Below are 27490 nucleotides of genomic sequence, written 5' to 3'. Positions count from 1 at the left end.
GAAAAGTTTTTTTTTTTCTGGTTCGTCTTCTAGCTCCAAAAACCCTACATGTTGCAGCTCTGATATTATGGCTTTGAATTATTATGCATGTGATGGTCAGCTTTAACTCACAGGTCTTGACTGTGATGGTCAGCTTTGAAAGACCTACCAGCTTTAACTCACGGATTCTTATTGAATGTGTTCAAGATGGCAGATGGCATGCATGTTACTGTATGCATATGGTAGCTACCTGTGCACTACTTATGTTAGCCTGTATGTGTAGGTAAAATCAATAATGTTAGTTGGGTAAATAATAATAAGTAGGTAAAAAACAAAATTTAGTTAGGTGGGTAACTCCGTTAGTAAACCTCGTTAGTTTGGTTAGTTTGAAAATAACTAAACAAAACGGGGTTTTATACTTGTTCTTCCTAATCTGCTATTGGTTACAATCCAATGATTGATCCGCCATTACCAATGACAAATCCTACTTGAGTTTCTTCCTAAGCCGCTATTCAAAGCAACTAGTTTCCTTTTTTCTTGACTTCCCTCGTTATCTTTTTTTTTTTTTTTTTTGTTGTGAATAAACACCGATTTGAGAAAAAAAAATTCCCGGTCATCGTCCCGGATTCAAACTAAATTCATTCATTCATCAATTTGGCTTGTATCGATTTCTCCCAAATTCCATCTAATCTTAATTAATCTATGGCGTCAATCAATGATTCCGAATCCAAGAATCATCCTTTCGTATACAGCCGTAAAGACAAGTCTCTAGGCGTCTTATGTTCCAAGTAGTAGTATTATTATTATTCACTCCTTGTCATCCATTCTTCTTCATATGCATACTTGTAACGAATTCATTTCAGTTTCTTGAGGCTGTACAATCGACAAGGTGTTGACTCCATTGGACTCGATAACGCTGCCAATCAATTAGGTTTTCATCTCTTCTTCTTCAATTGCTTATTCTTCAATCGAAGCATGAAATGAATCTGACCTGATCCATGACGATGTTTCCACGGATTTCGAGATGAACGAACCACGACTTGATCTTCTTCTTTGATTGCTTGAGACCTGCAATGGCTTTTCGGGGGTGTGGAGGTGACTGCTAAGAAATCCTGAGGATCTCTTGTTTACAGACACAAAAATAGGGTGGTGGCTCTTATTGAGCATAACCTTCTAACAAGGAGGTGGAGACCTCCTTATATAGAGAGCCTCATGGCCACCATCATGGTACCCTAATGGGCCTAGCCCAGTTAGGGTTACCTCCACAAAACCCCCTCAGCCCAATAACATTGTATTAGTCCATATAATAAAATAAGCCAAACATAATAAATTTAGGGTCGTAAAACTGGGTTTAGTACCATACCCCTACAAGCCCCCCAAGTCCAGTGTTGCTCCTAGGCGTGCAAGCGTTTAGGTGGAGCGCTGGACTTTATAAGGTGTGTTAGGACATGAGGCGGTTTTTTTCCCTTTTCTTCGGCCTTTTCTTTATTGTCTTCGAGTTTTGGGAGGTTTTCTCCATGATGGTGACATGTTGTGATCTTTATGATAATGATGGTGCACTGGCATGAATAAGATATAGCACGCATCATAACAATAGTGGCGCGAGGCCTGACAAAAGATAGAGCGCGCATCTCGCTAATAATGCTTAATAGTTTGCGCGCGAGGCAGCTTACGAGCTATAAGAATAATGAAGCTTGCGCGCGAGGTGACTTACGAGCTATAAAAATAATGAAGCTTGTGCGCGAGGCGACTTACGAGCTATAAAATAATGAAGCTTGCGCGCGAGGCGACTTACGAGCTATAAAAATAATAAAGCTTGTGCGCGAGGCGACTTACGAGCTATAAAATAATGAAGCTTGCGCGCGAGGCGACTTACGAGCTATAAAATAATGAAGCTTGCGCGCAATGTCGACTTACGATAGTGGCGCGGGGCCTGATAAAAGATAGAGCGCGCATCTCGATAATGATGATTAATAGTTTGCGCGCGAGGTAGCTTACGAGCTATAAGAATAATGAAGCTTGTGCGCGAGGCGACTTACGAGCTATAAATAATGAAGCTTGCGCGCGAGGCGACTTACGAGCTATAAAATAATGAAGCTTGCGCGCAATGTCGACTTACGATAGTGGCGCGGGGCCTGATAAAAGATAGAGCGCGTCTCGATAATGATGCTTAATAGTTTGCGCGCGAGGTAGCTTACGAGCTATAAGAATAATGAAGCTTGCGCGCGAGGCGACTTACGAGCTATAAAAATAATGAAGCTTGCGCACGTTGCGGCTTATGAGCTATAATATGACGATAATGACTGGCCCACAAGGGCCTCGATGACTATCCCAGCTTGTTTTCAAAATAATAATGGAGGCGCAATCGGCCAGATAATAATAATGTCATATGTGCTTGTGCGACTCGTAGCCGAACCTGCAGAAACATATCAAATTAGCGCGTGGCCGTTTGGGATATTGTTAGGCTCCCGCCCTAAGATTCGGATGTCTTCCATCGCGATAATGTAGTGGTGGTATACCACGATAGTCCCCTAGTTCATTGCTGCCAAATAAAGTTGTCCTTATCCTGATTTGGGATTAGACTATTCTCATTTGTTGTGTCGCTTGCGCATAGGTTTTGGCTTTGTGTCATGCGCAAATGCGCTTGCGCATAGGCTTTGGCTTTGTGTCATGCGCCACGCGCAGATGTTGCATGCGCGTGCCCGTAGACTGTGTGTCATGCGCCACGCGCAGATGTTGCATGCGCGTGCGCGTAGACTTTGTGTCATGCGCAGATGTTTCATGCGCTTGCGCATAGGCTTTGGCTTTGTGTCATGCGCCACGCTCAGATGTTGCATGCGCGTGCACGTAGACTGTGTGTCATGCGCCACGCGCAGATGTTGCATGCGCGTGCGCGTAGACTTTGTGTCATGCGCAGATGTTTCATGCGCTTGCGCACAGGCTGTGTCATGCGCCATGCGCAGATGTTGCGTGCGCTGATGTGATATGCGTGAGCATGTGATGCGTAAGCATATGTAATATTCGTGAGCATATGTGATGCGTGAGCATAAGTGGTGCATGAGCATGTGATATGCGACTGCGCTCAAGCATCATGGCGGTGCGCATGTAGAATGGCGGAATGGTTGACCCGCGGTGGCGCGCATGTGACGTGGCTTGGCGCTAGAATGGTTGACCCGCGGGGGCTTGTGTTAATAGGTTTAATTATGACGGCGTGTTGAGCGGAGCGGAGCCGCGTTCGGTCTTGTATTCGGCGCGAAGCCGTATGAGTTTATGAGGATTCCCAACCTTTAAGTTTGGCGCATGGCCTTATGGGTTTGAGGATTCCCAACCTTTAAGTTTGGCGCGTGGCCTTATGGGTTTATGAGGATTCCCAACCTTTAAGTTTGGCGCGTGGCCTTATGGGTTTATGAGGATTCCCAACCTTTAAGTTTGGCGCTTGGCCTTATGGGTTTATGAGGATTCCCAACCTTTAAGTTTGGCGCGTGGCCTTATGGGTTTATGAGGATTCCCAACCTTTAAGTTTGGCGCTTGGCCTTATGGGTTTATGAGGATTCCCAACCTTTAAGTTTGGCGCTTGGCCTTATGGGTTTATGAGGATTCCCAACCTTTAAGTTTGGCGCGTGGCCTTATGGGTTTATGAGGATTCCCAACCTTTAAGTTTGGCGCTTGGCCTTATGTGCGCATGCACGGCGACGGGGTGGTGACTCGCGGGCGCGCGTGCATGGCGGAGAGTTGCGCTCACGCATGTCGGCGGAATGGTGACCCGCCAGCAAGCATGCGTGGTGGCAGTCTTCTGCGCAAAACCCACATGGTGGAGGTCTTTTGCGCGAAACCCACATGGTGGTTCCCGCGGTGGCACATGCATGGCTGCGGAGTGAGAATCCGCGAGCGCGCGTGCATGGCGGCAGAAGTCTGGTAATTTTTGGATCTACAATTTGAGAGATCTGTAATTTTAAACCTAAAATCCAGGTCTGTAATCTAGATCTAGATCTGTAAATCAGATCTAGATAGATCTGAAGCTCGTAGCGGAGAGAATTTAAAACCGTCACAGATCCGGAGGCTTGATCATCCGAATCAGGTAGTTTCTTTTTTGCACAGATCTGGAAGCCTCTTTTAGATCTATGGATCTTTTTGAGCTTTAATAGAACAAGCCTTGAAGCTTTTTTCTGTAAACTTCCAGATCTGGGTTTTTCCTGGGAGAGATCTGACAGCCGAGACGAAAATCGAAGGGTAGTTCGTTGCCGTCCCACGGATGGCGCCAATGTCGAAGCATGAAATGAATCTGACCTGATCCATGACGATGTTTCCACGAATTTCGAGATGAACGAACCACGACTTGATCTTCTTCTTCGATTGCTTGAGACCTGCAATGGCTTTTCGGGGGTGTGGAGGTGACTGCTAAGAAATCCTGAGGATCTCTTGTTTACAGACACAAAAATAGGGTGGTGGCTCTTATTGAGCATGACCTTCTAACAAGGAGGTGGAGACCTCCTTATATAGAGAGCCTCATGGCCACCATCATGGTACCCTAATGGGCCTAGCCCAGTTAGGGTTACCTCCACAAAACCCCCTCAGCCCAATAACATTGTATTAGTCCATATAATAAAATAAGCCAAATATAATAAATTTAGGGTCGTAAAACCGGGTTTAGTACCATACCCCTACAATTATTATTATACTGAACATGATGATTGTACATAATATTAATATTACAGGTGTTGAGAGGAGGAGAATTTACGATATTGTCAACATTTTAGAAAGTGTTGGGGTAAGGCTCTCTTTTTTAACAAATCAAATTAGAAGATGATTTAGGGTGGTTTATTATTATTATTATAATTCATTTTATTAGGTTTTGACAAGAAGAGCTAAGAATCAGTATACTTGGAAGGGTTTTACTGCAATTCCTCATGCCTTACAAGACCTTAGGGTGGGTACTTATTTACTAACTATTATCTTTCTTAATAACATGGTCGCCTTCTTATATTTTCCATCTGCCTTCATTTGTAGAAACAAGCGTTTAATGAAACCCCTAAAGACTCACAACTATGCACTTTTCAAAATGTAAGTTATGCTAGTTGTTTACTTATTACATCAACTCTTTTCACCATTGCTATAGTAACACCTCATCCAGATTCTACTTGAATTAGGTTTTAAATGAGAATGATTGTCATGCGCCTTCTAGTTCTAACAATTCCAAATCGTCAGGATCTTCTAAAAGTGGTAAGTTCATTTCCTTTTTAGTGGGATTCAGTATATCTTTAATCCTTCTCGCTTGTACACATCATGCAAATCACAACTTTGAAATGGTTAGATTTTTTTCTTTTCTTTTTGAACGACTAATATTATTGAAACTTCAAAACTTGACTACCAAGTAGCTAGACAAGAAACAAACAAACTCACCTGTTAACTCAAAAGGATTTAGAACACCATTTTTCCCAATCCAAACCCACAAGTTTCCCACTATTTCTTACCCAAAGGTTAGATATCATAAGTATTTTTTAAACGATATTCCATTTTCATCCGTCAGAAAACAACATGAAGGAGAAATCCCTTGGACTTCTGACTCAGAATTTCATCAAACTATTCATCTCTTCTACTGTGAGTGAACCTGCTTGTGAAAATTTCATTTTCCAGTATGAAAAGTACCCTATTTTTGGTTAATACAAACTACAACTAAACTGCTTTTTGATATACTCTACAGGCAGACTTGATCTCATTGGACACTGCTGCAACAGCACTGTTGGGTGATATACGCGACCCAACAGCCATGAGAAGTAATGTCTTTTTCTATTTGATTTATTGAATTATTACGTGATACTAGTTTTTCAATTCATGAGGTGAAAACGTTTTGTACGCAGCAAAAGTCAGGCGTTTATATGACATTGCAAACGTGCTTACATCTATGGATCTCATTGAGAAGGTAATTTATAGTTTTATACTGTGAAAGCTCCAGTTTCTACAAATTAGGCTTCTAAATGAACTGAACCGAACAAATAAGAACAGAGAAAATTAGGCTTCTATTAACGAACGCCAACTAACAAACCTAAACAAATGCAAATAAACAAATTTGAAGGAACAAACGAGATAAGTGTTCGTGATCATCCGTCTAACTAAATGAATAAAATAATTTTCTTCATGTTCATTTGTTTATTAAATAAACGATTGTATCTAAAACGTTTTCTGCCTTAATGTTGAAGGTGCGACACCCTAATGGTTGGGATCTAATGCTACATCAAAAACTTTAGATACAAACGTCTCAAAAAGAAGAGCTTTTGGAACAGATATTACAAATCATGATGATTCAAAAAGAAAACAGATAGATGCTATGTCTGATTGGAGCTCAAAAGATGTGACTGTTGCAATGCATAGTAATATTGACTTTATGAAGGTCAAATATAATGAGAATATTACAACACAGAAGCAGTCGTCACGCAACTCAAAGGAATTCGTGTTTGGCCCATTCACACCTGCCACCGTGCCAAAGGTTGGTACTTCGGGAAATAAAATGATAAAGCGGGCTCAGGACTGGGAGAATATGGCTGATACTTATCGTCCTCAGTATTGTAATAAAGGTACATTGTTGAATTTTACAAGGGTCAAAATGGTCAGTTTTGGGCTCAAACTGAACCAAAAACTGAAAAATCGTTTTAGGGTTTTTGAAAACCTTTTGAAAAATCGGTTCGGTTTCGGTTACTACTGGGGTGTGAAAACTTTGAGCCGAAAACGTGGCCCAGAATAAAGAATTGGGTTTGAAACTTTTGGACTACATTTTTTTTGTTAGTTAATGATAGATTTTACATGCTTGGACTTTACATCAGTTTTTTCCTTTTTCGCTTCAATTGGTTTGGTTCGGTTTTTTTAGTTTTTGGTTTGCGTAATGGGTTCATTTCGGTTTCCTTACCATTTGTGCTTGAAAACTTTGGACCAAAAAGAAATGGGCAAATGGCCCAAAATAATGAACTTGGGGTTTGAAACTTTGGGTCTAAATTTTTTTGCTAATTAATTATACACATAAATTTTTGTGGGTTACACGTCTAGCAAATCTTGCGAGCTTCATTGCTTTAATGGACATAGTGACATACATTATAATGTATGTTTTTATGATTACATGACAGCTCTAACTGACCTTTTTGGGCACTATGAGGATGCATATAAATCATGGTATGTTGAAGCAGACGAGATGAAAGTGGCACATCGGTCTCCTGAATCTTGATCCGATTTTCTAACGGTATCCTTTTTGGGCATTTAAGAAGACGAAGAGATGTGGTTAGTGGCTTTTTCGGGTGCATATTATACTCTTAATGCACTGGTTTATGTGTACTTGAGCTTGTTCCAGTTACTATAATCTCTGGTATTGGGCGTTGTGGTTGGGGTTGTAAACGTATGATATTGAGACATGAAATGTTTGTTAAAATTTGGGCAAATGGTATTTTGGTGAGCTGTCAAGTTATCACGACCGTTATTAGCTGCTAACTGAAACATTAACTTAAAATGTAAGTTTCAGATGGGTGCTAAATGCCCAAAGTCTGCTACCTCACTAAATATAATCTTTCAGGCTGTTGTTTATTTTGAGGGTCGGATCATAAAAGAGCTTCTTCTTTGGGTTAGAATAAAAAGTCAAACCACAATGGAAGTGAAATCTTAACTGATATGGACTACGGTTTCGTTCAAAACAATTAAGTTTGTTTGCCCATGATTACCAACTGGTTTAACAATGAACATACGAGCATGACGGGGCTTTTTCCTGTCCGTTTGTTTAACTTCAATCGAGCAAGCAACAAACTCGAACACCTAAACTAGTGCATTTTCTTGTCCATGTTCGTTCCTTAAGAAACCGAACATGTTCGTGTTAGTTTGTATTTATTCATTAATATTCTAAACATACGTAAATGAACAAACATAAACAAGGAAATGAACGTGTTCTTGTTCATTTGTTTCTTATTCGATTACTCTAGTCTTGGTTCTAAAATTTGATTGTGTTTATGAATTGATTCATGATGTGGGCCTCTAGTATTACTAGTAACTAAATCATATTATATTATACTTAGTATTAAAAGCTATGATTCGTGTCGTAAAATTTTGATTATGCCATGTGACGTAATGTGGTATTGTCATGTAAGTTTTTTTATTTTTCAGGTAAATTTTTTTAGTTACAAAATTATGTTTACGATAGCGGCCAAATCCGTGTTAGTTCGTCAACAAAACATACGTGCTTTTAACTTTGTTTGTTGTACGCCGCAACACTCAACTTTTGCTTTTCTTTTTGTTCTAGTTGATACCGACCGAATAACGTTGATTCGTCCCCCGCAACGTGCGAGTCCTTTTCTTTAAGTATAGCCAAGCATTGTCAAGTTTATTTTTGGTATAGTTTGCTGTTGTAACCTGATACCGATTGAATTTGTGCTAGTTCCTTGACGCTACATGTAGTTTTTGTTATTATATATCTAAATATGTTAATTTGTTTTATTTGCTCGTTGACAAATTTATTTTTTGGTATAGCTTCAGTGTTGTATCCCGATACCAACTGAATTCGCGTCAACTCATAGCTGCAATGTTGTGACACCCCAAATATAGGGCTAAAATTTTATTTTTTTTTCCTTTCTTATCATTAGATATTAAAAATTTAGTTGGCCGGAGCGAAACGTATGTCGATAGGCTTGGCCAAATAAAAACAAAACGAACATGGACTAGTTAACCAAAACGAACCCGAGCCCGATAACTCGAAAATTTTAAGAAACATTCCATCTATTTAATCTTACTGGGTAGCCAAAATATATAACTCAAACATCAAACGACATTCTATATTATTTCCGGTAACCGAATCAAATGAAACAAAAACCGATAAACAAGAATCGTGATTCGTAGTACAATCACCTTCAATATATTGCACATCATCTTTATACAAAGACCAGCCCCATTGTAAATATTTGGAACATTTTTGAATAATAACATTAATAATAAAAATAATAATAATAATAACAAAAGATATTATATCTTCAAAATCCTGATCAGATCTTTTGCACAAATGAAAACCCTGAACACCTTCTTCTTTTTCCTCCATTCACGCTTCCTCTGCACCACCAATAAGAGTCATTGCATGCCTTCACAAACCAAGAAATCCTCTGCCCCAAATCTCCATCTCAGTCTTTATAATCAATATCAAACTTCACTTCTTGCAACCCCCATAACTCCCTGTTCTCTCTCTGACTCTCTGCTGAAGATTCTGAACGACCCAAGCAGCATCCATAATCTGGTAATCCTGCGTTCTATTATTATTCTATTCCAATTCTGAACCCTATTCGATTGTTGCTAATATTCCGGTCGCTCACAGCAGCCCTATTCTTCCGTGTGTCTCGCTGTCTTGCTGGTGGAATCAGTCCAGAAGCAAGGAATCAGGTTGCTCGTGAAACCCTAACACGCACCAGGTACCACCACAGCCAATATTCGTTTCTGTTTGCATATTATTCTAAGCTTTGGCTCCGTGTTAAACCTGCATGTTAAACCGTGAACGAATAAGTAAATAAATTTGCTTAAAATTTATCTAAACATATTAATAAATCTGATTTAGAGCATTAGTAAATTAACTTCTGAATAAGTTCGAAATTTATAAACAAAAACCTTGTTTTTAAACAAAACGGGCCAAGAAACCGAATCTTAAAACTTCGTTTACATAATAACCAGAATCTGCAGAATCTATCACTGGTCTGGAACCTTAAAAATCACATGTCATGCAGTCCCAAAACCGTGGCCAAATAATGGCCATTCGGTTACTCGTTTAAAGTCAAACTAGTTCGAAAATCGGACAAATATGCGACTTTTTAACTTCTGAACTGTTAGCATAGGTTTCAGAAGTTAAAAGTATTTTATTTTTGTCCTTAAACCTGGAAAAGAACCAAACCCGAAAGCTAACAATAAACCGTCCGGTAACTCTTTTAATAGACAAACTAGTTTGAAAACCGCACCGACAAGTGACCATTCTTTTTAACATAATTTCCAGAAGTTTAAAAACAGTAAAAATAAGCTCAATAAGCTGCACAAGTTCAGCCCCGGAAAGTAACATCAACCGTATATTAAAAACCGTTATAAAACCCGTATTTTATAACTCGTTTAACTAAGAAATAAGCCCGTAAACCTAAATAAGATTATGACATTATTGTACAGATTTAAAAATGATATTTTGAAAAATAATAAGCTGGCCCAAATCTGTCTTTCGCGAAACCTCGCATTAAAAACCGAACTAGAAGCCAAACGGGCCGAAACCGAGTTCGTTAGCATTAATGCAGCCAAGGTTATGTTTTTTTTTAAACCTATGTAATGTAATAACAACTTATTTTTTTATCAAAACTGGTCCTAAGTGGTTTGGTGACCAAAAAGTGGGTTTTCGTTTAAAAAGGGTATTTTTGGAACAAAAGTCAAGTCAAACCGTAATTTCCGGAAAACATAAAACCGAACCTTTAAAACTGAAGAATATAATTTAAATAGGTAAATATAAGCTATGAAATGGTTAAGGGAAATTGTGCTTACAAAACGGCCCGTTTACAACTTTAAAGTATTGTTTCGTTTAAAACCGAACGGGCCGGTTTTTAAGACTAAAACGCTTCAAAACTGTAAGACCCACATTTTTCCAGAAAATTTTGTTTAAAATATTTAATATAAATGTATAAAAACATTTTATGGAAAAACAACACCTCTTTGGACAAGATTTGACATTTAACCGCTAGTTACGACGAACCGACATAAGCCGAACGGGCAGTTTCAAAACTACAATAATATGAACATTCTGAATTTATTTTTTTTACAGTAAGTATATTGTAATAAAGTCATAATTTTAGTGTTTACCTATTTTCCTAAAATTAACCAAGTCTTGAACCCGGTTTTCACCAAAACGAATGCTAAACGATAGTACGGGAACTAAGTCCTTACACCACCAAACTTTCTGAAATCTCAGATCTGAATATAATATGTTTTCGTATACCTTAATATTCTGGAAAATTTGGAGTTTTAATTATAAGGGAATTTGTTTACGAAAACCATATTTTAGAGGCTTGTCGTTAAAAACCGGCAACACCGATAACTACCTGTATTGTTAACTTTTGAAAACCCGAGGGCTGATGTTTCCAACCAGAAATGACCATGCTACTGATGTGAATAAATTATATAGTTCTTATGGCCATACGGAAACCCGCAACCGAACATGAGGCCCGAACCTTCTAAATATAGGAACTTTATTAAAACATGGTCAAGTAAAACGAGATATCTAACACATTTAGATGTTAAACTAAATACTTGAACACACATCATCAATATTATAAATTGTATAAGTGTAAACTTTCCATAAAAGGAAACTTTATCCACCGGGAACTTAACACTTGGGCCAACGCTTAGAGATAAATACTAGTTTCACTATTGAATCGTTATTGAGGTTAAAACTAGTTGAGTTAAGTATTTATAATTCGTTATTTACCATAGGAACCACCACTTTCGGGAAGTCAGTCGTTGATTTACTTGGAGCATTCGGCGAGTCTCGCGTGTAATCCCTTTTTACTTAAATTTTTGAGAACTAGTACATACTCCTAAACTTTTTATATGGTATGGAACTATCGGGGTGTTTTACTGCTAAATTTTGTCCCAACTTTTTACACAATCATTAGCCCGAGGGGATGGGCCGGAGGCTTGTATGAATAGTACTATTTAGGAGACCCCAACGCACAGTGACCCAATGTTGGGTAAACCACACTGAGATCTGCGGATCGTTGCGGCATATAACCTACGTGTTTGATTATTGCTTTAGCAGGGCGATAGTCTGGGACGGTATAACTTCTAGTATGAGTTGGGGGATACTTATGCTAGTTGCAGGTTTGATTGTGGACTTGATATGTGATATACCATGATGTGTCAACTTTATTATTATGTGTCTTAAACTCACGAGCTCACCAACATTATGTTGACGTATTTTAGTATGTACTTTTCAGGTAACTTAGCCATTGGGGAACGGAATGAGATTATGCCTTAGTCGCCTTAGTGAACCGTAGAAGCCTTGGTTAGCAAGAATAAAGTAATGTGGTCATAGAAGACTACTTGATAAATAAAGATGTAATCGTTAGATGACATCCTAGACTAATTAATGGTGCTATGCACCTAAGACAATTTAAGGGTTATGGTGATCCTTTTGCTTTAGTTGTACCTTTGAATTTGCAAACTCTTAGCATGTTATGAATTTCCTTTTAAGTTTATTTATTTTCCGCTGCTCATGGTTGATACCAGTCGGTCACGACTAGCCCCCCCCCCCCCCCCCGGTCGGGTGTGACAAATGTTGCGAGTTTTACAAACTGGCTACACGTCAATTTAAAAATGTTTTTTTAATCATAAGCTATACAAGTGTCAATACTATTTTGGAAATTTACCTTTTTGGTTTTATTGTCGCTACCGTTACGAACTTAACCAACACCACTCGAATTTACGTCGTTGTGCTACTGCAACGCGATAGGTTTTGTTACCCAGATTAAAAGAATATGCAAATAAATGGATGTAAACTCACAAACATAAATGAACATTCGCGAACGAAGCATGTGTTATGTTTGTTCTTTTTAATTAGATTAATAAAACGTTTTGTTTATATTTATTCGTTTTTATTAAATGAACAAGTTCTTATTGAACACTACATTAGCTTAGAAGTTGGAAGTTATGTTAATTTATTTTAACAACTTATTTATTAACTCAAAATCAAGTTTGTTGATTGATATTAATCAATAAGAAACATTTTTTTTTAAATTTGAGCAGTTATAAAAATGTTTTATTTAACATTCCAAAATTTTGCTTTAAATTTGACAACTTAATAAAGATAAAGGACCAAAAATATTTTCAAGATAAATAATAAGAAAATGAGATAAGGAAATAAAACCGTTCCATGTTAAGAAAATAATGAAGTTCATTTCACATGGAAAGAAAGAAAAAATAGAGTATCTCACATGAATATAAATAAGAAAGTTAAATCCATCTCACATGAAAAGTAGAAATAATTTGGAAACTCTTTATAAGGAAATAGTTTCCGTGATAATATTCTTTTATGCCTAGCATGCATCCAGTGGTCCTAGCAGAGGGTGCGAAGCACCCGACGCGCACAGGCTTGGGCGCAATGTGCCACTTTGATGACGCACTTTGCACTTCGTACGCTCGCATCGTCGAGAGCCGCCTTATTATTTTTTGAAAGCAAGACCAAGATGTGACAAGTTATTAAAGTACAAGGACTAAAAAAGAAAACTGAAATACTGATCCTTCGCGCTGCACGAACAAACAACAACCTGGCTCTTTGCGCTACGCGAAGGAGCTGGGAGTAAAACCAAGGATTAGCTGGTTCGCGTTACGCGAAGCAGTAGCTTAGGATTCCTTCGCGCTACACGAAGTGGTCATTATGCATGCGTGACACATATGGACACGTGACATCACGTGTCAGACCACGTGGCAACACTGCGATGACTCATCAAATATGATGTCGGTTCGCGCGACGCGAACTGACACATGTGTGTTCCTTCGCGCAACGCGAAGTAACCCAAAAGTTACTATAAATAGGGCAGCTCACGGCATGTTCATTTCACAAACCAAAACACCTTATTTTCACATAGTTAACCTCGTTTTGCGTGCATAAGTTTCGTAGTGCGTGTCAAGCTTTGAAGTTCCGTCGGTTTAAGCCTCGATACGCGAATAAGAGTATGAGTGTTTTTAAATATCTAACTCCGAATACACGTGTGAGGTATGGGTTCTGTATAAGTTATTATTTTATTATTATAAATGGCTTAGACCATAATCAGGGGTATAGCCCGAACCTTGATTACAATTAAGCATAATATAAATTTTTCATAAGTAAATGTTATAGTTAAAATATGTTTCTTTATGATTAAGAAACATAAAGCTTTAATATGCAAGTGGTATAATCAAAATAGTATTTCTTTATGATTAATAAATATAATATTCATATAAAAGGTTATAATTAAATTAATGTTTCTTCTTGAATAAGAAGCTCAGTATAAATGTTTCTTCCTGAAGAAGAAACGCAGCAATCAATTGATGAATAAACAAAAGGACAAAATGTCCAAATGTTTTATATAAACAAATGATTTGTCAAGGTTAAAGCTATACGGAACAGACTAAAGGTCTGAAGCTAGATCATTAATCTAGATATTTATACAAAGGTTATTCTCGTACGGTACTATAGGTCCGAGGTAACAAAAAGCAGAAGCGGAAATTAGAAACATAAATCAGTATCAGAAAATGATCATAAACAGAAAGGGTGAATACACCCTAAACTTTTACAAACTCTTTGAAAGTCAGAATGTTTGCATATGATCTATGAATCCTTAAAACCTTGTGTTACAATAATAAAAAGCAGACACTCTGATTAAAAGTATACATGTGTTTAGATCCATTCATACATGGTGACTCGGAGTTCCCCTAGGCCATGCATATCCTCAACATGCCTCTAGAAGTCAACGAGACTGTTCAGAGAAATGATATTATGTATATGATTAATTGTACATAGGGCCGGCTCCGAGAAGTCAAAATTTTTTTTGGGCCAAAGGCGGAATTTTTTTGGGACCTTAAGTAAAAGAAACATTTTGTTGTGTTTAAACAATTTAATTTTACGTGGGCTTACATGGTTATGATTTGAGTTGTGTAAAAAACTTTTGTGTTAAAAAAATTAAAAGATGTCTTAAATAAAACTAGAACTCAAAACTTCTTGGTTATAAGTCATACCTTTTTGCCACTAGACCAAGCTAGTGTTTATGTAAATGTGTTTAAACATTGATTATACATATTTTTTTTCATATAAATACATATTTAAAAAATAAAAAAAATTGGGCCTATCGAGGTGTCGGGCCTATGGCCGTCGACTACCCAGCCACACCCTTGGGCCGGGCCTGATTCTACATGTAGTTAGGGTAATTTTATCCCAATTGATTTGGGTGTCTAATGAGTAGTCACAAAGGTATTATTGTTGATTTCACAAGGGTATTGAAAGATTTTACAACAAGAGTTAGCGTCATTCACCATTTGTGTGCTGACGTATTGTCTAACCTATTTTGATAGGAATTCAAAAGGGTTAAAGCAAACAAACAAGACATGATAGAAGATTAGAGATAAAGTCAGTAGATGCTATCTGATGACTCGGACATTTCATTTAAACATATTATAAAAGAATTATGTTTTCTGAAGACATGTATTTGAATTATCAAACGGGTATTTATACCCAAATTTTTAATAAAATAATATTTTTTTCAAAGGCATTCGCTGAAAAGAATATATTTCTCAAATAAGCTTTATAAACATTAAACGGGTATTTTAACCCGACATTTTATAAATGAATATTTTATTTTAAAGACTTCCGCTACAACAAACCCACAACTCTGATATATTTACAAAACATGTAGCAACTAACGGGTGTTACACCTAGGCCTTAAGTCGGGGTGTGACATTTTATTTGAAGTTGAAATAGTTGATTGTTTAGATTTCTATTAAGTTACAAGCTTTTCTCATAATCTCAAATGAAGAATAAACAAGTCGAGATGAAATATAAGTTGAACAAGATAGGCATGTATTACATGCATCGTTGCATCTAGTGTATATATTGAAGTTTGGCATGCCAACCACTTTTGTCTATCGACAATGCAAGGCCAAACTCATCATATCATACATTTATGAGTTGCCATTTTGTTTTAAGGGGCGGACCAAAGTCTAGACGTTGTGTTTACTAGATCCACATACGTTTGATAGCTAGCTGTATAATAAATAGAGCATTATGTATTTATGACTTTGTGAATGCTCTATGAAATTAATGGTTTATGAGGAATGGGTATTGAGTTCATAAACTTGATCCCCATAGTGTATATTAGATTTGACTACAACCTTAAAGCTTTTCTTATAATATAGAGAATATAGTGCATGCGTGCTTAGTTTGATGTTTTTGTAAATTTATACCTGGCATGGGAAAGATCGACGACTCCCACCTGCAAGAGTTGAAAAGGTCCAACATAACTATTTGTATGTAGTCTCACTAAATAGTGGCTCAATCGGCTAACAAGTTTCTTCCGTTAGGGTGTTCTTTGGGTTACTGATTCAGGTCTAGGGTTTGAGCTCATAACAAATTGACCCAAGAACCGACCCAAATAAGGTTGGGTTGTTCAGGTTAAATGGGTTGGGTATTGGGTTTAAGAAGTTAAAAAAAAGTATATAATTCTTATTTATTTGCTGAACTCCTTCCATAGAATTATAAGCTGGTTTTCATTATCTAAACTCTAAAGCATGCTCTTATTTATCTAAATTGATTGAGTTATTATTCGTGATTATCCTGTAACATTAAATTATTATGTTCTGAGTTATTCACCTGCTCCATGTAATACTCGAATGCGTTTGCTTTACATGCCATATGGCTTGTATGATGGTTCTTTTGAAATCTTACAACACTGTTTGTTTAATACATAAAACTTAGAACACTTGTTCAAGGCTTTTCTAACGACTGGTATATTACAATGCCTTTTCTCCTCTATCTTCCTTTTATAAGCCCTTTTTAATCAACAAAAAGATAAATGAGTTTGCATGGCCATGGATCATATATATAAATCCAAAAGTTGGAATTCTCATATCATTATGAAGTGCCATGGAATTCTCATATCATTAAAAAGGGCTTATAAAAGCAAAGCAGATGATTTTATAAAATCGTATTTAATATAAATCTCAAATATTTTGATACTTATATCATGTAATCCAAGCGATGATGAAATTAAATGAACTCATGCAATGGTGATGAAATGAATGTAATCCAAGCAGCCATGCGATGAAATCGAGCGTTTGCTATGCGAATGATGTCCAGGAGATGAAGGGGCTGTGTGTGGCGGGGAGATATAGAAGGGTAACTTTGTAAATATAGTTATGTAACATTCAAATTCCTTTCATAATTTAACAAACCAAACACAAGATAAGTTTATGACAGATAATTAATTCCAATTTCCTCAAATTCTAATTCTTTTCTAGCATTCCAATTCCGTTAAAAACATTATGTGAACCAAACGACCCCTTATAGTCAAATTCAAAAACACAGTCACACATAAAACGATTATCGTCATCAAAATATGCACCCTTTCACAAATTCAAAAACACAAAACAATCCCAAGAATCATTGTCATCAGCATATAATAAAGAACAATGAACCTCAAAATCCTAAACCCTAACTAATATACTAGATAAGAAAACCAAAACGCAGCCCTAAAATCACCATGATCTTCAAATTAGATTTTGATGTGATTAAAAGCAACAAATACTCCACATAATTGGCTATAACCACAATAAACTCTAAAAAACATCCTTCTATTGCATATTGTAATGTTACTAACACTTATAACTTTGTGTATTTAAAAAACAACATATTGACACAACTAAAACATGAGCAAACACAACACCTATCTCTATTTACACATTTGGTTTCTATATAAACTTCACACGTGTGCTCACATTGCCTTTATCCAATTTCTTTCTCAACCAACAAACCATACCATCAGTCGGGTACCAGCACTTATTATTCTAAGACTATATTTCTACAAAAATTAAAAAAGGAGTAAAAAGAATGAGAATAACCTTCCAATTAGCAGTTTTTTGTAGCAACTGAATATAGTTTTTAAAAAAATAAATTCTCTTTTTTACACGAATTGACTTTTAACATAGGTGTAACGAATGTTTACATTAAGCAAATATTTACTATTCATGTTGTAATGTAAACGCTTGTTACACCTATATATATGTGTGTGTATGTATGTACGTATATGTACCTGGACGTTTATGTAGATAACCCTAAACTTTGGCTGTCAATAAGAATCTGTGAAATTGCTTGACTTTTGCTTGATTATGGGATGATGATGATGGTGACTTACTTTTTCTTCTCGCACGAAAAAAGTAGTCTTCTGTACCAAGAACATAAGATATCTGCTGACACTCAAATAATCAGATATCAGATATCTGATACATTATTATAAAAGAAATAACAAAATATTGAAAAACTATTGCCTTTGATGAGCTACAAGACATCTTATACTCCAATCCGTTGACCACGTGAGCACCTTCAATGACAGAAGATTCATGTAGGTCTGAATATTGACGTATATTTCTGCACAACAGTTAGAATTCCGGTATTATCCTCTGAATCTAGTTTTAATATATTCAAAGATAAACAACTTATTGTTAACTAAAAAACCCGATGAATGATATTATTACCTCTGCATCAAGATGCCGGATTGCTTTCTTCCAGTAACTACGGAAAGATAATCATTATGAATATAAGCTGCAAAAGTAGGATCCACAGAGACTGCAACCAATTCAGTCTTTTCATTCCCGTCATCCATCAGCTGGATGGTTAACCGAGATGGACCAGATGTCTGCAAAATACAAGAATTTGATACACACACACACACACACATATATATAGGTATTGAGAGAGAGATAGAAGGGATCATGAAATAACTTAAAAGTTACGAAAAAACTTCGAGAAAACCACTTTTAAACAAATTTATTTTTTCATTCTGTTCATGTCTTATTAATCTTTGCCAAAAAGATTAAAAAAAAAAACTATATGTAGCTAGCGAGTTATATATATGTAACGCGTAAGCGACATATATGTATATTATGAGATACATATATGTAACTTCGTGAGCTACATATATTTTTTTACAATACTAATCATAAAATTATAAGAAATGAAAAAAAAAATCAGAAAACTTGATTGGCCGGTAGTAGTTTTCACGTAATGCTGTGGTTTTCTTATAAACCCCTAATGTGTTTGTGTGTGTGTGTATTGTGAAGAGGAAAGAAACAGAAAAAAAAGGAGACAAAACATACACACTGAAATCTGTATATATTCTCATCATGAAGAAGAACATGTGCATTTTCATAATACACCGAATCAACAAACTTGTCAGGTTTCCTGAATTTTTCATACTTGTACAGTTGAAGAAGCTTGTTATCCATCTCATCACCAGCAACAATTTGAAGCTGTATCATTCACAATAATTAGAACCCAAAAAACTAGAAACATTAACAAAAAGGTTCGGAAAAACTAATGCAGGTCAGTAGGTACATTATTCATACCTGTTTCACAAGCTTATAAATCAACTTGTCCAATGTAAACAACACATATGATTGATTCCCTAAAATGGCTCGGCAATCATCTTCAAACTTGGCATTATCAGCAGACCCGTCAAGTAAATTGTAAAAAGCACCCATAAATCTGCAAACAATATTAAAGATTAACAAAAAGAAATGTATAAGTATGATAAGTATCCATAAATATTTGAACCAAACCACCTGGAGTAGAGATCAGGAGGTGTGGTATCCTTTGATGTTTTCCACTTCATTTCAGCAGATGAACAACTGCCTTTAGCTGACATCAGCCTGTCATACAATACCTAAAAAAGAACCCAAGATAACAATCATGTTGTTTTCTTTAATTGTGAAAAATATTGAAATTTTACATTATTGTTTGAGTTTTCGTCTTCAATTCTTCCAACGTTATAGAAAGACATTTTTTAATACATGACAACATTTTGTTTCTAAAAATCATTTTTATACACATAAAATGTATAATAATATATATATGAATGTTTTGTTTTAAAATAAATAAAACACCAAGGTTTGGTTTGCAAATTATAATTTTTAGTTAATAGTGTATAAATATATCAAAAAATATTATATAAGTCATAAATAAAAATCATTATATAATATAACTCAATTTACGTATTACATGTACTATTTTTTTTTACTTTTATTATAACTTTCATTCGTGTGTAACACGAGCTTTCATTATTAAACATGTTATTATTTTAATGGTATATTTAATTTGGATGATATTGTTTTTTTAAATTTTCAAGTGGTGAAACAAAATGAGTTTCTTTTGTTAGAATATTTGAAGAAGTTGATGGTTGTTTAATATGAAAGAACATGTTTAGGTCTTTTGTTGATGATTTTTGGTGGTTGGTGTACACTAACTTATTGTAACTTTAAATTTTTAATATCTAGACATTGTAAATGGTTAACATTTTGGTTCGAAAGTTGAAGAAGTTTGTGTTGCTTGAATTTGTTGTTTAAATTTATTATGTTTGTTGACATGTTTCTCCACCCATGTGTAACACGGGCCTATACCCTAGTTCTAATAAAAGAAAATCATTGTGACACATTCCTAACCTAAGTTTCCCGCTCAAACTATTTTCTATTTTTAATGAATATATATTTATGTTAGTGTAATCAAAACATATCAACCCATCCTTTAATCAAATAACTACCCAAATTATAGGGATTAAAAATATGTGAGTATTTAATTCAATAAAATCAAAATATTTGTATATTTAATGAAATCATATCTATGTTTTCCTATTAAATCAATTTATATACACTTTTGAGTGTAGGAGATGAATGTGGTAAAATTCAATGAAATTTATAGGTATAAGATGATAAAGAAGAAATTATGAATGAATACCAATTTTATTCTTACATATTCATTCAAATAACTTCATGGACCAATGAAGTTTTCATCTACTTCTTTCAAAACTGTAATACAAAAGCGTGTTTTATTCACAATAATTTTATATATGATGCTTTTTTATGTTATTTGTAATGAAACATCTTATCATCTGTTGTTAGAATTTCTTATTCAATTAAAAAAATATAATTACAACTGACAAAATCACTAGGTTTATATTTTTCGTGATTATGAAGAAATTGCGTGAGAATGCATCACGTATTCGTATGAATATTTCATTAGAAAATATAATTTGAACTTATAAAACCATTTAATTTGATAAAATATAGTTTTTAAAAAAACCAATCATTTAATTTTATAGCTTAATTATAATTTTTTTAAGCATCCTGTGCATCACACGGGTTCTATAGCTAGTTATTTATATAGTAACTAACGTTACAAAAACTGTTAGTACAGCACGTTCGACCCGTTTCGAAACCTGTTTGTTTAATGAATGGGACTACTGATAAGTAAGCTTGTAAACGAATGGAACAAACATGAACAGGGCATGTTCATGTTCTTTCGCTTAACTTTAACCAAACAATTAAACGAACAAAGTTTTCTTGTTTGCGCTCGTTCGTTAAGGAAAATAAACATGTTATTGTCCGTTTATGTTTGTTCATTAACCGTATTAACAAATGGTTCACGAACGTAAACGGACATCACTGAATGTAGAAGTCTAGACGAATAAACATAATTGTGAACCAAAATTTATAAAACTAGACTACACTGTAACCAGTGATATTTTAATTTCATAAAACTAGATTAAATTGTAATCTCCCTAAAAAAAGTGTAAACTAATGAAACAAACATTCACGATCGTAAATGAACAAACGAGGCATGTGTTCATGTTCGTTCAATAAACTAAATGAACCAAAATGATGTTTGTTCATTTACTAAATAAACAAACATATATGAACTTCCTGCCGAATGGTTTACCAATAGTCCACTGAATACAAAAATATAAATGAAGAATCTTATACTTACTTGATGAAGTCTGAAGAGGACATAAAAGCTATCACTTCCATAAAACACATGAGAATCTTTTCTTTCAGCATCAGGGAAACACGAATCTTTAATTATACGTTTTGCCACCGGTTTTGCCGACAGCAAAAACTGCTGAGCTGGGGGCAAAGAAGTGACATCACCGCCAATGAAATTTACATCATCTGCCCCGTCTGCTTCTCCTTCACTTTCTGCTTTACCATCAAGATCATCACGGTCAGCAACTTCTTCATGATCTTCCCGAGAGCACTCGTCAGCTGCTGACTCACTGCCTGACACGTCAGCACCCTCAGATATATTCACACTGTTCTCATCATCAGCATCTCTAACTTCGTCAGAATCATTATTAGGTGATAACTCGCCTTCTTCTTTCTCAACTTTGGAGGGGGTCGGTAGAACCACCATTGGTTAAAGATTTTGGGTGATCCCGAGGCTACAAAATTTAATTTTTTTAAATCAAAATCAGATATATGATAAATATATCTATAGTTTTATTTCATGTCATACCTTTGATGAAGAAACTTTGTCAATTTTAGACTTGGCTTTACTAACGTCCTCGGTAATATTATTAGGTCTAGAAGTACTTGCTTCACGCCCTAAAAATGTATTTTCAAATTCCATTAGCATAGGTCAAACACATTTTAAACTTTAAACTAGGTCAAAACAGCCAAATATGAAGAAAGTCACCCAAAATGTATTCATCTAATCATATCTAATTGGCCGCCGCCAGCAGCAGTCACATTCCACAAAATTAAAGAAAAGAAACTAATGGGCAAAAAAGTTGGGCATGGGCCAATTTGGCCCTATCCCTGACCATTTTGACCCATTACCCAAACCAACGAGTCGTTTAGCAACTTTTATTATAAGATAGCATAAACATTGACATTGTGTTTAAAAGATAATAAATGGCAAGAATACAAACCAGAAAATTCTTTGATTGGACCTGTTTGACATGTACAAAATAATAAACCATTTTGACCTGTTACCCGACGTCCTGAACCAGCCATTTGCCACCTTTGAAATAAGATACCATAAATATATCTTTTAAGATCATAGATCACAAAACTACAAACCAGAAAAAACTTTGACCCGACTCGTTTAACTTGTACAAAAACATTGACTATTTTGACCCGTTACCCAACATGCTCAACCAGTCATTTTGCCACCTTTAGAATATGATGACAGTATGACATAAATATAGACATTGTCTTTAAGAGATCATAGATGGCAAGAACACAAACCAGAAAAATCTATGGCTCGAGTAGAGTCTCTCTCGGGTGTAGACCCATCTTCCTTGGTCAACACATCTCCAGTGACCAAACCATTCTTGCTTGAATCCACTTGATCTGGCAAATCGGTCCGATCCCCATTACAAGCCACCAGTGTAGAGGTCTCAACATCCGAATTAGGAACACACAACAATGGCTCCAAGAATGTTGTCCATAATCTTGTAACTTTGTCCAGTTGTTCCTTAGTCGTGCACATTTCTTCACATGAATATTTAATTAGTTTGAACAAATCTTGGTGAATGTCATTATCCCTGAATTCAAATTCAAGATTTGGCATAACATTGTGTCTACTTCCTGCAGCAACACTCATCAGCAAATCACTGTCTTTCTGGTTCTTTTCCTTTATATCTTTAATTTCCGCTACCAAAGCTGTAAACTTTTAGTATTAGTTTGTTGAAACAATAAAAAATAAAACCTTTTGGAACAAACGGGTCGTGTTCCGGTCAATCCTGTGAACATGCGTGTAGTGTTCGGGTTAACGTGTCTGACCTAATTTTCATGTCCGGTTCGTGTCAATCTGGACCCGTCAACCCACGAACACAACCCATTTAACACCCCTAATTAAAAGAGATTGACTTACACTTCATGCTAAGATTCTTTGAATCTTGTTGCTTAAAATAGAAGCTACGGTGGTCAAGTGACTTGTAATGATTCTTTGCGTATATTTCAGCCCAAACCTTGTTAAAATCTGACCGGCATTTTGTCCAATCATCTTGTTTTTGTTTCAAACGGGTCAGAATTATGGGCAATGCGAGAGACGAATTTCTTCTTAATATATCCATCACATCAAGACCATGATCACCATATAAACGTTCAATGCACCGCAAATCTAGAGCTAAATAACCATAAACACAATTAGAAAATCCAAAACATTATTTTAGCACGGAGTGCTAATAAAAGTGGGATAATTAATTACCTGTGAAATGGTCCTCAATACGAATGGGAGCATCAGTACTGATTGACTTGTTAATTCGGGTCAATAAGTCTTCGGCCCGTTTAGCAGTTGACTCACCGACTCCAACAACATATCCAGCTCAAACCTAGAAGCATCAACAAAGCAGAATATATAGTTACTAATTTATATATAATACGCATAGATATATACATATATGCATACACACACTACTACTAGAGAACTTTCGTGTATGGTTCAAAAGATACCAAGTTGATTGAGTTAACCCAAAACAGTTCTTGTCCAAATTTTGACACTTTCTATAAATTGTGTCGTTCATGATTACAAAACTCTATTAACTACACCCAAAAAGAGTCCAAAATTTTTGGATAAAAAATTCAAATACGTTTTATGCATTATAAATGAAACTTTTGGTGACTTTGACCCGTTTCCTTGAAAGCTAAAAATATTTACCCGCTATAATATGCAATCGATATGGGTACAACTCTATAGCTATAAAAGAGAGTCTAAATTTTTGAAACAATGATTCAAGAGGTTTTACGCATTATATAAATTACAAACTTTTAATGCCTTTTGGCCCATTTCCTTTTAAAACCTAACATTTATAATCTGTTATAAAACATAACCACTATGAGTGCAACTCTATAGTTTACATCTACAAAAAGAGTCTAAATTTTTAAAGAATGATTCAAGACGTTTTATGCGTTGTATAAAATTTAAGTGACTGTTGACCCGCTTCCTTTAAAGCTAACATTTTGGCCAATTATAATGCATAACCACTATGAGTACAACTCTAGTTACTCTATAGCTACCAAAAGTCTCTTTTAATAAATTATAAATGATTCAAGACGTTTTGTCGTTTTATGCGTTATACAAACTTTTGGTGACTTTTGACCTGTTTCCTTTAAAGCTAACATATTTACTCATTATAAAACATAACCGATATGGAAACCAAAACTAAATGCATAAGATGCTATAAGTGATTGAAAATTTTAAATCGGCAACATATCATTTTCTTAATTTTTTTTCCTAGAGAGAGACTATTACCTGTCATCCTCACATCTGAACAAACTTTCTTCATACTGGTTTCTGCGCATATGTTTAAACGAATAATCCTCACTGCCAGAGGTAACTGACACCCACACTTCATTAAGTACTTCAGAACCAAGTTCTGATCTTTGACTTATAGACGGGATTGGATACTGCACAGTACCAAATAAACAAACAGGCCAAACTAGTCAAGAACGGGTTAATACAAACAACTTCCAAAATCCCTTGAAAAAGAAGACAAGGATATTGTTGTGTTAATGTCGGTTTTGCATTCGTCAATTGTTTATTCAGGTCAACTTGACTTGGGGCTGTAAATGAACCAACCTTTCCAATGGAAATTCTTTTACGTTCGCTCGTTCAATAAATGATCAAACACGAACAAGGAATTCCGTTTGGTTAATTACATGAATGAACATACACAGAGGTAGCGCTCGTTCAATCGTGTCTGTCAAATGTTCGGTTTTTTCGTTTATGCTAGTTCACTTACGTTCATTGATGTTCATCGTTTACATTCGTTCATGTTCGTTTGTTTCTACTCGGCAATTAAGGGTTTTTATATTTTACAATATTCTAGTTTAGTATCCTAATATTTACGCTTTTTATATTTTCATATTTATACTACTTTATTATCTTTGCATTTATTCTAGAAACCCTGGTACTTAAATTTATATTTAATTGGGTAATTTTTGATTTGTCTAATACTTGAGTTTAAGAACAAAATTTCTATTTTAGTATCCTAACATTTAAATTTTTATATTTCCATAATTTTATTAGTTTACTATCTTGAATTTTATTCTGGAAACCCTAGTAGTTAAATTCATATTTATTTTGGGTGATTATGTCTAATACTTCGGTTTAAGAATGCGTTTTTGTATATAAAATGTCTAGTTTACTATCCTAACATTTGACTTTTTTCATATTTTTATTAGTTTATATTCTAGAAACCCTAGTAATTAAATTCATATTTTATATTCTGTGATTATGTCTAGTGCTTGAGTTTGAGAATGTTTATTTTAACTTATCAAATTCATATAAGTTGGTTTGTGTCCATTTGTTCATTTATGTACGTTTATGTTCATTTGTGATTTACGAAATTCACAAACGAACACGAACTAAATCATTTCCTTAATGACCAACACGGACAAGAAAGTCCGTTTGGTTTTTGTTCATGAACAGTTTGTTTGTCCGATAAACGCTTAACAAGCGAACATGAACAAGGTCTCATTTAGGTTTGTTCACAGCATCTGGACTTGTTTTGACTCGGTAAGAGGCTCACGTCATCAGGAAGAAGCCTGTAACTGGGAGTGCACCGCTGGCAGTTAGAAAGATCAAGTTCTTGTATAGATTTCCCCCAATATTTCTCTTTGTTCATATCTTCTTTAGATGCATAAATTTCACGTCTATGCTCTCGTTCTTTTTCCTCTGTTTTAGTTGACTTTGACCCATGCCCTTCTGTCCACAAAGCTTCTGTCATGCATGGTAGAATTAATATAACAATTTAGAGGCAAACAAATGCAGAGTAAACAAGAAACAAAACATACTTTTTTTTCATCACATCTAAAAGGAATCCATCTGTAAAGAAGACTTGTTAGTGATAATTTTTTTTAAATATATAAGAAACCATAGACGTTGTCAGAAAGTCACCCATATTTTCACAACGCTCCATAAATGCACTGAATTGTTCCATAAGATCTGGGTGCCTTCAAGTAAATCAGAAACCTGAAACAAAAAAAGTTCAACGATGAAAAAAAACATCAACATATAGGCCTGTAAACAAACTGAACGTTCAGTGAACTGTTCGGTGGAAGTCCGTTTAAATAATAACGAGCATGAACACATGTCTCGTTCGTCCATTTATGTTCGTTAGTTTAAGTTTGCCCGTTCATGTATTCATTCATTGCTAGGTATGCTACAACTTTGTCTAGTTTTATTAAATTAAAAAATCACTCATTACAATTTAGTCTAGTTTTATTATGTTTATACGCCGGCATAATAACATTCACGTTTACTTCTAATTGGTGTTTCCTCAGTTATCGTTTATATTCGTTCATCTATGTTCATGAACCGTACATTTATACTATTAACGAACAAACATAAACAAGATGAACAAATTCATTTTCTTAACAAACAAACAAGAACAAGAAAACCCCATTCATTAAACTACTTGTGTTCGATCGTTCGTCTACAGGCCAATACACAAAGCATGGACCTAAGCAAAAGGCGGGCATAAAATGATAAATAAACATACCAGACTTTGTAATTCTTTTCTTGTAATTATTTCTGTGCTATAAATGTGTAGACACTTCAAGAAAGCTTGATAATCATCTGGATTACGTAACCTATCTTTCACTTTATCACAGAAAGTGAACTCTTGGCAGTACAAACCTATGGTCAACAAATAGTCAAGCACCAAAAGTTTGACCGGCATAACTCATTTTTGGAAAAATGAAATATTCACGAAAAGATTGTACTCACCTTTTAGGGCATCTTTATCATCATATGGATCCAAACCAGAATGCATTTCAAAATCTTCAACTTTCCGTGCTGATTTTCGTTTTTCTAAACGGTGATCGATACCAGAATTCTTGAAATCCTGATCACGAGTTTTTCTATCTCTGCTCTCCTTTTTCCTCTTAATCATTGTTTTATCATCATACATTTCAAGACCTTCAACACTTGGGTCCCACTGCCCTCGCTGCT

The 27490-nt window shown here is 35.4% G+C and overlaps 1 protein-coding gene and 1 pseudogene across 2 annotated transcripts; one reads left to right on the top strand and one right to left on the bottom strand.

The window, feature by feature from the left end:
* Positions 1–665: 665 nt before the first annotated feature.
* On the top strand, positions 666–7328 carry LOC143595697 (E2F transcription factor-like E2FF). Its single transcript, XM_077074650.1, has 11 exons — positions 666–767; positions 843–910; positions 4695–4747; positions 4829–4948; positions 4987–5040; positions 5127–5199; positions 5507–5577; positions 5681–5753; positions 5838–5899; positions 6197–6551; positions 7095–7328. The coding sequence occupies exons 1-11, from the start codon at positions 682–684 to the stop codon at positions 7190–7192; spliced, it is 1113 nt and encodes a 370-aa protein (XP_076930765.1). The 5' UTR covers positions 666–681; the 3' UTR covers positions 7193–7328.
* Positions 7329–17321: 9993 nt separating this feature from the next.
* LOC143595696 (paired amphipathic helix protein Sin3-like 2) lies at positions 17322–27482 on the bottom strand (annotated as a pseudogene). Its single transcript, XR_013146569.1, has 17 exons — positions 27266–27482; positions 27039–27175; positions 26435–26509; positions 26067–26362; positions 24788–24942; positions 23744–23867; positions 23408–23662; positions 22780–23196; positions 22046–22134; positions 21521–21971; positions 19324–19424; positions 19108–19246; positions 18859–19011; positions 18238–18398; positions 18031–18130; positions 17796–17949; positions 17322–17564 (listed from the first exon to the last, which is right to left on the bottom strand). The product of XR_013146569.1 is annotated as a paired amphipathic helix protein Sin3-like 2 (transcript).
* Positions 27483–27490: the final 8 nt, after the last annotated feature.

This window comes from Bidens hawaiensis, unplaced genomic scaffold, assembly GCF_021521415.1.
Source record: "Bidens hawaiensis isolate Kalapana, Puna unplaced genomic scaffold, B.hawaiensis_p1.1 tig00045466_1, whole genome shotgun sequence".
In the NCBI taxonomy this organism is placed as follows: Eukaryota; Viridiplantae; Streptophyta; class Magnoliopsida; order Asterales; family Asteraceae; genus Bidens; species Bidens hawaiensis.
Note: the sequence above shows the minus strand (reverse complement) of the source record. Positions and strands in the feature narration are given on the sequence as shown.

Excerpts from the sequence above, each read along its gene's own strand:
- LOC143595697 (XM_077074650.1), top strand. The coding sequence starts at position 682 with ATGGCGTCAATCAATGATTCCGAATCCAAGAATCATCCTTTCGTATAC. Across the intron at positions 4,949-4,986 it reads TTATCTTTCTTAATAACATG|AAACAAGCGTTTAATGAAAC; the intron begins GTCGCCTTCTTA and ends CTTCATTTGTAG. Across the intron at positions 5,200-5,506 it reads GTCAGGATCTTCTAAAAGTG|AAAACAACATGAAGGAGAAA; the intron begins GTAAGTTCATTT and ends TTCATCCGTCAG.